This window comes from Lagopus muta, chromosome 23, assembly GCF_023343835.1.
Source record: "Lagopus muta isolate bLagMut1 chromosome 23, bLagMut1 primary, whole genome shotgun sequence".
Taxonomy (NCBI): Eukaryota; Metazoa; Chordata; class Aves; order Galliformes; family Phasianidae; genus Lagopus; species Lagopus muta.
Window position 1 is genome coordinate 837663 of NC_064455.1, and position 10877 is coordinate 848539.

Genomic DNA, 10877 nt, shown 5'->3' on the forward strand with positions numbered 1-10877 from the left:
CACTGCAATCCTGAAAAAAGAAAACAAGCAGGACTGCTGGCATTCCAACCGTTAAAAACAAAACATCTTAAGCTTTAAACAATGTCATTAAAAGCATCTATCACAAGCCCGACGCGCTCATGTGTTCAGTTTGGAAACATTTCTTTACCTGATGTTCTGCATGAATGTTATCCCCAGTAGGCCAGCGATGTTTGCTGTTATTATAGCCGCCTCCACCACTTCCTCCTCCCCCAAGCTGCTCACCATGCTGCCTCTGAAAGAAGTAATCCACCATGGCGTCGTCCTGGGAGCGGCCTGCAACTCCTATGGATCCAGGAACAGGACTGGAGTGCGTCCCTGCTGCAAGAGCCTGGTTTGCAGCTGGCTGTGGCTGAGCCTGGGACCCTGTTCCAGATGTCAATACAACAGGCATGTTGGGATTAGCTGTATCTTGAGCGTGCTGTTTCAGGTGGGGGCTGAACGAGTCCTGCCAGAGCACTGCTTTTCTCTTCAACACACACGCAACGCTCATTCCACCAACACCTACGGGGTGAGGGCACGGAGGCGAGACAGAGAGAAAGGGAGAAGGAAAAGGGAAGGTTAAACCCTTCAAGCTTCAGCTCTGCGCATTCAGTAACACCCCTCTGATGTGGGAAACATTATGATGCCAAGGCCAACTCCTCGCAACGGTCATTTTGCAACTAGAACACCACACAGAAATGCACACTCGGCCCCAAAAAATCCCACGTTTTCTGTTGCTGAGTGTTATCAGCGTGAGACTCGCACAGCGCACCCCGACACTGAAAGCAAAATGCCCATCTATGCAACAGACAAAACAACCCAAGTGCCGCCACAGAAAACCACCAGAAAGAAATCCCCCAAAGAACACAGAGCAACCCAGACTCCACCATCAGTGTCTGCGTGCTTGTTTACACCTCCCAGATCACAAGGCTGAGCTTCCATCAGCACACAAGTGTTGCGCACTCACACAAAACATCAAAGCTCCCAATGCAAGCTGAAAACACTGGATTTCTGCTTAACCAGGTCACAAACACACTGTGCACCGTCCTGCTAACTCGAAGTTCCAGCTGTACGCAGCTCATCGGTGCCAGAGCAACGCACACCTTGTGGGGCTGCAGGCAAATCTCAGGCGAGACCCGGTAAGATCACTCTGAATTTCTGCACCAGCAGCTCCCCTCCCAGAATCTTCCTCTTTCATCTAACACAGATGAGGCAGCGCTAAACAAGCGAGAAAACTTGGCAAAGGAGACATTTTGAAAGGGAGCAAAGGGGAAAGGAGCATTGTGGGTAGTTCAAGTTTAGTTCCAAGATGTGTTTTTATAGAAATGCCGCGTTAAATGTAGCGGACAGCTGAACGCTGTCATTCAAAGCACACAGAGCATCAGAAATATGTTAAGTCACCTACACAGCGCACATTCATTAGCTACCAGCAGCTGCAAGGCTCTGCTGCAGGCAGTCAGTGGCTGCTAGGACCCGGCTAACTCCCAAACTCTTCCTAAAAACATGCAATAAACCGTTCCTATGTAAACAGCTCCCCGCGAAGAGTTACACATTTACAAACAAAGGCAGAATAGCCAGGAGATTCGGGCAGAGCGCTGCCACAACGCGCTCCAAGCAGACAGCTTTCCTTTCCCCCAGACCAAAATACAGCATGTAAATAAGGCGCTCTATGTTACCATTAGCAGCAAAATAGTTTAGATTACGAGGCTTTAAGCAGTCAGCTGAACTTCAGAGGCATCAAGGAGCAAATTTCAAGCACAAGAAGCAATGTCTCTCAGTGAGGCAGCACGGCCCTGCCTTTCCTACAGACAAATCCACTCTAAAAACTACAGGCAGCATTAGAACACGAAGCTGGTGGCAGATGAACACCTCAACAAGTTGAATGCAGAGCTGGATGGGAGTTCTTCGGTGGTAGTTTGGGTGGTGGGTTTTTTTTTTTTTGTCTTTTTTGTTTGTTTGTTTTTTGTTTTTTTGTTTGTTTTGGTGGGTTTTTTTTTTTGTTTTGTTTTGTTTTTTGTTTTGGTTTGGTTTTTTTTGGAAAGCTGGACTGGAAATTCAAGCTCCCATTGTTTGAGAGCTGCGTGGCCTATCAGAAGTTTTAAGGTGAAAGCATGAAAAACCTGCAGGAAGTGGGAAAATTGATAACCAACCTGATTGCTTTAGGCAGCGTTAAAACAGGGGGTAGTAAATGCCACCCTTCGCCCTCACTCTTCATAAAGGAAATTCCTTACTCATGATCTGTGTAAGGAAATCTCTGCTGTGAGCAAAGTTACTAAACACGGAATAAAACAAACAAACGAAAAACAAAAGGGAAAAAACAAAACAACCAAAGGAATTAAAATGCCAGCAAGTATTTCTCAGGTTGGAGGGGGAGGGGTATATAAAAAAAAAAAAAAAAAAAAAAAAAAGAAGAAAAAAAACCCAGGATTTTTCTCTAACAATCACTAAGTGTGTAATTAAAAATGTCCAAACGGCACTGATGGGAAAGCAAAACAAGGAGAGGGTAAAAAAAAAAAAAAAAAAAAAAAAAAAAACCACCAACAAAAAAACCACAAACGGGGCCACAGCGCACATTCAAAGTAGCGCCCGCATTGTGCCTCCGCCGGGCTCCAGGCCCCGCGGCCCCCCCTCTGCCACGGACCCCCCCAGCTGCCCTCCCCCGGATTCCCCCCGCCCCGCCGCGCCCACCCCAGCACGGGCCGGGTCCCCCCGCCCTTCCGCGGGCAACAAAGCAGGGCCAGGCCCTCCCAGCCGGGCCTGCCGGGGGCTCCCGGGAGGGGCCGTGCCCGGGGGGGGCCTCACCGCCACCGTGAAGGAGCGCGGCCCAGGGGGCGCCGCCACGGGGCCGCCCCCGCCAGACAATGCCGCCGCCGCCGCCGCTCCCCCGTGGCCGGATGGGGAACGGAACGGCTGGGCGAGGGACGGGAAGGGCCCGCCGGGTAACAATGGGGCCGACGCACGGCCGGGCGCCGAGCGGGAGAGCCGGGCGAAGCGCCCCGCCGCAGCCGCTCGCTTCGGGCCGCCCCGCCGCCGCTCCGCCCGCTCCCCCCGCCAATATGGCCCCACCGGAGGCTTCGCAGGGGTGCGCGGCGCGGCGGGAGCCCGATCCGGTGCCGATACTCACGGGCGGAGCGGTAGGATGAAGCTGGATCTCGGCCCCCCCCAGGCCGCTCGCCGCCTGCCTCTCCCCCTGCCTTTCACTCCGACAACATGGCGGCCCACTGGGGACGGGCGGCGCGCTGCATGCCGGGAAGGCGAGGCGGCCCGGCCGAGGGCGGCCCGGCCGCGGCCCTGGTAGGCCCCGCGCGGTTTGGGGGCGGCTCCGCACGGCCCGGGTCCGGCTCCGCGCCGTTGTCGGTGTTCCTCGCGCCGGCCTTTCACCGCTCGCTGCTCTCCTTTCCCATTTGCACTGCTTTTTTTCCTCACAGATGTGCACGCTCTGTCCCACACCTCACCGCCGCCACCTGACTGGGGATGCGGAGAAGCCCAGTCCCGGTGTTTTACCCACTCAGCATTGACAGCCCTCCCCACTAACAGCTGTGTGTACACCTGCGTGCATTTTACTGGATAAAACACGCTTCCTGGCACAGGCTCCCGCTCAGAAGCACTACAGTGCATGATAGACCCCCTCTGTGAGATACGGGGCTCCCACCCCAAAACAGACCTGGTGCCAGCGATGAGTGGAGTCTTAATGAGATTAATGTGTGAATTGATTGTTTTCCAGTTCAAGTTGGCAAGGCTGAGTGGGGGATCTGCCAGGTTGTTGCATAGCTGTGGTCTCAACATTCACTGTCCCTTATCTGATCTATCTGGGAGCTTTGGAGGAGTTGGATGTGTGATAGAACCATAGAATTATTAAGGCTGGAAAAGGCCTCTAAGATCACCCAGCTCACCCCACCATGTCCACTGCCCACATCCCTCCGTGCCACATCTCTATGGTTCTGGAACGCCTCCAGGGTTGGTGACCCCCCTGCTCCCTGTGCAGCTGCACCACTGCATCAACACTCTTATGGAGAAGGAATTTTCTCTTATATCCAACCTGAACCCAACATCAGAGCACAGCATTTGTTAATGGCACTGCCAGGCCCCCACATTTTGCCCCCAAGCTCTTCATTCAAACACTGACACCCCTAAGGTCACATGGCATCCACAACCACAGCACGACCACGCTGTGTTAGCGTGGCTGCTTTTGCTGTGGGTGCCATTCAGTGCTGGGAAAAACCATTTGTCAGGGTTCCATTCACACAGAGCCCAAGGAGAGGCAGAAGCAAGCTGCAGAGCATGAAGCAGAGCAGCCAGTGCATCAATAGGTGCTGTTTCCTGCCCTGCACACCGAAAGCTGGGCTCTAGCAGCCCTGCATGCCTTTTGGATGTTTTCCCTTTGTTCCCTTTCCTCCCCTTCTCCAAAGCACAAACTACGCACCCCAGCGTGCATTGCTCTGCTTCAGCCATGCCTGCACTCTGGGCATTCAAACAAAGCGCTGCACTCTGGGATTAGAAGTTCCTGAGAGCGCGTCCATATTAAAGGGGCAGCTCATCGAAACCTTCCAAACAGCCTCCCCAGAGCCTGGGGATCCTCCTGCTGTCATAAATTCAGCACAGCTTTGCTGGGCTCAGCCCACTCACCACAGAAGCATACTGCCTGTGCAGCAAGCAACACCAATCTGGTTGCTCTGCTACACGAAGCCCTAAGGGCTGCTGCCAGCGTGGATCTTGCACAACAAGCAGCTCCTGTTAGCGAGGCCGGGCTGCCCCAGGCTCCCCGAGTCCTTCACCAGAATAGGAACATCAGCAGGTTCTTCTGGAAAACGTTCCTAATGAAGATGCAGCTCATAGTGCCACGTGGCACTGCCCTGCTCCACGTGGGGTCAGCCCATCTGCAGCACGGCGTGCACTGACCCTCTATCACATCTTCAGCTCCCAGCTGGTAGAGCACCAAACCTGACCCTGTGCACAGTGCAACAGCCCAAAACAGCACCAGCTTGTGCATAGCAGAGCCCTGTGGGTTCTGATAGCAAAACCATGTTATCCTGGCATGGCAACAAATCATTCTGTAGTGAGAAGGGGAGGGATGGAGTCCTGTGGATGAAGTACTGGTGGTTGAAACCCAGCGAAATGGTACATACTCACTTCCACTCCTCCCAGCCTTCCTTCTTTCCTCTCTAACACTACCAGGAGCCAAAACTTGTTATAATCACTGGAAAATTTCTTAAATTCACTGGGGGTTGGCCCAGATCCTCCAGCAGTGGGTTATGGAGGATCACCTCAACTCCTCCTGCCCCTGTGCAGTTATTATTATTTTTCTTGTCCATGGTGGGAGGTGGGAAGGTCCTGTCCTTTTTGGTCTCACTGTTACTCTCCCCCTGGCTCCGTGGCCCAGTCTCACTGCGTTACCTGGGCTCCACCTCGTCTGAGAAGGGAAAGTGGCATCTTCAGGAGGAGTCTGATGCCATCCTGACCTCTGAATCACTCCTGGAAGTGCCTTTCTCCCTCCAGTGACTGCCGAATAGCATCCCCAGGCAGGTGTGGCCATGTGCAGCCCTGGGGACATGGAGGAAAGGCCACTGAGCATTTTCACTTCAAAGACAAAAGTGCAATTTTATTATTTCTGAAATTAAAAGACAAATTGGAAGAAAGGGCATTTCTTCCTGCTGCAAAGTAGGGCAGCAATATTTAGTTAGCCACAAAAAAAAATAAAAAAAAAAAAAATCCACCGTTTTTTTTTTCTAAACCAAACCAAAACACTCAGACTTGACCAAAAAGAATTCTGAGCCAGACTACTTTTGCAGATGACACCACGCTGGGAGGAAGTGCTGATTCACCTGAGGGTTGGAAGGCCCTGCAGAGGGATCTGGATAGGCTGGGTCGATAGGCTGAGGCCAATTGTATGAAGCCCAACGGGACAAATTCTGGTCTGGCACTTTGGTCACAACAACCCATGCAACGATAGCAGAGGCACTTCTCCCAGCTTGCATTGCATCCCCAAACATTTCTTCTTCAATAAACGCCTTTCCAAGTTCCTGAAAACATCTCTGCACACCCCATCCTGCACACACACACATGCACTGTATGTGAGTCAACGTTTTCCAGGCTGGACCTGTCATCATTAGACCTAGGTGGGAAATACCACATCGGTTCTGCGGCGTCTTTTCATCAGATAAAGCTTCATTTTCACCAACACTTGTCGCCTACGGGTTTCCATGAGAGGCAGCACAACATTTTCGGGAGGCAGCAGCCAAGCTGGTGAAGTTTTGTGGTTGCTGAAAGCTGGAGGAAGTCCTGGCTGCAGAACCACCTGGCAACATCAAGTCAGAAAGTTTCATCTTGGCTGAAAAATCACTTTTTCTTTCAAAAAATGCAAGATCCCCTTACATGGGGGACACAGCGCCTCATCCCCATTTCTAGTCATTAGAGCTCTGAAGCATGCAGCTGATTAAGCTTTCCAGATTGTTTGTTATCATGAACTACATCAACTCTGGATTTTCTTGACAGGCAATTACATGACTAAGCCCTTTGGAAGCTCAGCCTGAATGCAACAAGTCCCAGGGCTTGATTGTGCTTCATGGGCAACGACTCCCCATATCACTCTGTGTTTGCCATTTGCATTTCATTGGCTCTCTCTGGGCACTGAAGATGATTCCACCACCTCTGGGATGTCTCCAGAGAGGAGGGTGACAACATGCTGCTGCTGACCACCCTCCCCGTGGTGCAGCTATCTGCATTTTGCATTTTGTTTCCCATTCAAGGGAAAAAAAAAAGAAGAAGAAAAAAGAGCAAAAGAAAAAAAAAAAAAAGGAAATTTTTGCCATTTAGAGCATCATCCCAGCTGCAGATTTGCATGCTCACATTTAGGAAATACCAGAATTAAATTTGCCTGCGCAACCTTAATTCAACCCCCTCGGGCGCATGCTTTGTGATCCAGCCTTTAATTACAGGTTTGCAGAAGAGGTTTTTCCCACGGCGCCTGTGGCCCAGTTAGTGCCCAGGCTGACTCTGCGGGGGGGGACACATCCCTGGGACCCCTAAGTCCCCACCTTCAGAGACTGGACGGAGAGAAAGGGAGCTCTGATGCTCAAAATGCATGCATGCTTCTCTAGCCTTGTGTAACTCGAGCAGCTGAGCCACAATTCAGGGCTCTGGAGGGCTTGTTTGTGAAGCTACGAGGATGGAGCTGGGTGCGTGAGTGTGCAGGGGGCCGGTACCTATAGGGCTGGGGCAGACAGAAGCTCCCTGATGCACCTCCAAACCCCACTGCAGCCCCAAATCCTGATCCAAACAGCTCTTCAGCTCCAAACCCCAATGCAGTTCTAAACCCCAATGCAGCTCCAAATTCTACTGTAGCTCTGAACCCCAGCTTGTCTAGCAAACCCCCCCTAGATCCCCCTACTACCTTCTCAGTGTATGGGGCCTGGCTGCCTCCTCCCTTTTCTCCTCTTGCACAGACAGAGCCCTTTTGCACATCACCCCTCCACCCATGCATACCTTTGATTTGGGCACCCATACGTGCCTGGGTGCTGGGCGGAGGCTGCTTTTATTCTGCCTTCCTTCATGCAGATGGGAACTGAGCAGCTCTTGCATCTCTGCCCTCCACCTGCAAGCTTGCAGGTTTGGCACCATGCTTGCCAGCAGAGGAACCTGTGCTCATGGTAAGGAGGGGATGCACCTGGAGGTGCCAGCTGGGACCTCACCCATGCACAGCCCTTGCCATATGCAGTTGGCCTGCTCGTGTTTCCTGGAGGCAGTGTACATGTATTATGGCTGGAGCAAGGGGAGAAGCTCCTTCCATGATTTGGATCTGCAAAATATGTCTTTGCTGCAGGGCAGCAGGATGGAGGCTGAGGGTAGCAGCACCATAGGGGTCAGGATGAGCTCCACAGTGTGTATAGAGAAAGCCAGAGACAGTGAAACCACAGGAAGAGCCAGCACCATGGGATGCAGCCACTCCCCAGCATGGAGCAAGAGATACCGGTGCCAGGAACAACGCTGGGAATCCCATGGCAACGGGGCAGGGAGACAAATTCAGGGAATGACAGAACGTGACTGGCACCATGCTGCTTCTGGGTGCAAGATGGAGCCTTTCCTGCCTGGCCAGCACCTGCACAGCTCTCACCTTCCCCTGCACCCACTGGGTCTGTGAGTTCCAGTGGCGCACGTACACAAGAGCACCCCATGGGGAGTGGGGATTTGGGGTGGCAGCACCTGCACCATGGCAAGAATCTCCCACAGCACGATGCCAGGATGTCCTTTGGGAACACCATGAAGTGCCACCCTAGACCTGAAAAGGAGGAAAAAGGTGACCCAAGCTGTTTTTCCATCAATTTCCACTGAAAACCAGGCACCAAGGGCTGCTCCCCTGGGCACAAACCCAGCACTGCTCCCATCCCACACACCTCACATCCCTGCACAGCCTCAGCTGGCCTGCAGTTTCCCTACTAAAGACTCAACACGTAGTTAGAGAAGTGTGCGAAGGCACTACAGCCCCACTTGGCTCCCTGAAAAGAGTCTCTATGTCTTTGTTCAGCCCCGTGAAAGCGGCTTTTTTCCTCCACCACATCTGTGCCTCGCAGCGGTTCTGCGGCTGCAGGAGGGGAGCTGCGTTCCTGCCCGGGGTCAATCGGCCCTTTGTTGCTCCTCGTCCCTTTCTCTGCTGGTGCTGCAATGGAAGAAAACCCATCGCACTGCTTCCTGCCCTTCCTGTTTATGGCGACGAGGCGTTGCTTTACATGGGCACTGCAGGAGATGCTCGGACTCTGTAATGACATTTGAGCATCGTTGTAAGGGCTGCAAAGCTGAGATCCCCAGCCCACCCATGCTGTGGATAGATGTGCAACGCACACATTCTTGGAGTGCCCGGGTGGTTTGGGGCACTGAGAGCATCGGTGCTGGGAATGCTGCATGTGTGTGCCAGCATCAGTAATTCACATTGCCCCCACGGTGCTTATTTCAAAGAATTCTTCCTGCTGCTTTGAAATCAAATTACATCTGTAAACCTGTAGGGAGCTGGAGGGAGAGAGGAACCCTGTGATTGCCAATGGCAGGGGGAAACACAGCAGCCCCTGAGCCAAGCTGGCTCCCTGCAGGCACCGTGAGCACCAGGAGAAGAAACAGAAGACAGCATCCCTCAGCCTGTGACGGAGGCTGCTGAGAGACACAAGCAACATCCTCAACCTGCAATCCCAACCCGCATCCCTTACCTGCATCCTAACACACATCCCAACCTGCACCCCCTACCCACATCCTCCACCCCCATCCCTGACCCCCATTCCTAACTCATTATCCCCACACACCACTCAATCCTCTGAGTGATGGAACACACATCAGCAGAGTGCTCTTCCTCCACACGCCGCTGCTTTATTTAAAGCAAACAGGGAGCTGTTGATTATTTCTTGCTAAGGTAGAAATATGGTCAATACATATTTCACAAGAGAAGTTATTTGAAACTGCAACACACCCAAATAATGGGTAGGTGTGATGATGTTTGCACCAAAGGTGTTGCAATCCCCAGCCCAGGATGAGTCATGTGGGAATTGCAACATGGTTAACTCATGGGATGTGACTTACAGAGGGTTTTCAGCTCCAATAGGTGCAGGGGGGTCAATTGGTGCTGGCGGGGTTTGTTGGTGGGATTGATGTGGGATCAGCCCAGCTTCCAGGGGACTCACAACTGTGATATATGGGAGCTTGTGCTACAGGGAGTCACAGCCCTGTGGGCTCCACAACCTGGGGCATGGCTATGAGTTTTCTTATCACTTTCCTTTCACACGAATTTTTGAAGGTCAGTATTAACCTAGATGTTGTTTTGCTGTCTCTGTATCACTTCGCCTTGGGTGCAGACACACTTCAATTTTCCAACCCCAAGCAAATGCAACTTACTGCCTTCAAAGCCAACCCCAGTCCTTTCTTCCTCCTGCAATGCCCTCAGCATATACCAAGCCAGAAATGTAGCTTTCCCCCCAGCCAGGATGGTTTGTATGGCTTTAAAGCAGCCTCCTGTGGACATTCTTTCTTTCTTTGTGCTGCAGGGATGTTCTCTGTGCGTGTTCCCATCCCCTCTATCCCCACTGCCCAGGTAGTGGTGGAGTCACCATCCCTGGAGGTGCTCAAGAACTGTGAAGATGTGGTCAGTGGGCACGGTGGGATGGGCTGGGGTTGGACGTGATGATCTTAGACTAGAGGTCTTTTCCAACCTTAATGATTCTGTGATTCTTATCACCCAAAAGTCAGTTTCTCCAAAGGCCACTGGATGTCAGATAAGAGAAAGAGAACGTGGTGACCACAAAAGCTGTGCAATAACCTGGCAAATGTCCCCACTCAGCCCTGATGAGTTTAATTGGAAAACACTCAATTAACTCATGCATTTCTATCATTCAGGCTCTGCTCATCACTGCCACCTTAGATCTGTCACAACTCACAAGCAGGGCACACGAGCAGGACGAGGCATCCCCAGATTCCCCATCACACCCCATTCTTCATCCCCTCCCATTCCCTCTTTCTGCAGGCTCAACACGTACGGTCTCACTTTTCTACCAAACTACCTCACCTTGCTGGTCACCCTTGCTAGGAGAGCTGGTGCCCAAGTACTTGGGGTAGCACAGGTAGGAGAAGCTCTTTGAGAAGCATTACTAGAAATAATTTAGTTTTTCATGTGTTCATCAGCATGGATCCCTTGGCTGGAGCCCTCAGTGGGATGTAAGGGTGACCTGGGGCCATCGGGAAGCGGACCGTGTCCATGTCACATCCTAACTGGGGACAGGGCAGGACTAAGGGTCACTGCACAGTTAACACAATGGCATTGCTCAATTCCTTCTCCCATTCTGTGGGCAAAGGGAGAGAAAAACCAAATGAAGTCTGAACATGTACAGTTAGTGAAACAAAAT

The 10877-nt window shown here is 52.1% G+C and overlaps 1 protein-coding gene across 10 annotated transcripts in view; it reads right to left on the reverse strand.

Annotated features, from left to right (window-relative positions):
- The window catches only part of PUM1 (pumilio RNA binding family member 1), a 67607-nt gene extending 64324 nt beyond the window's left edge, over positions 1–3283 (reverse strand). For 8 of the 10 annotated variants that reach the window (XM_048968696.1, XM_048968687.1, XM_048968693.1 and 5 more), the window contains exons 1-2: positions 3125–3255; positions 149–522 (exon numbers count right to left, since the gene is read on the reverse strand). In XM_048968696.1, coding sequence (XP_048824653.1) covers positions 149–511 — 363 coding nt within the window. In that variant the 5' untranslated portion in view covers positions 512–522; positions 3125–3255. Of the gene's footprint in view, positions 1–148; positions 523–3124 lie in introns of all 10 variants that reach the window. The other 2 variants (XM_048968695.1, XM_048968694.1) reach the window with 2 other exon arrangements.
- Between the last annotated feature and the right edge of the window lie 7594 nt (positions 3284–10877).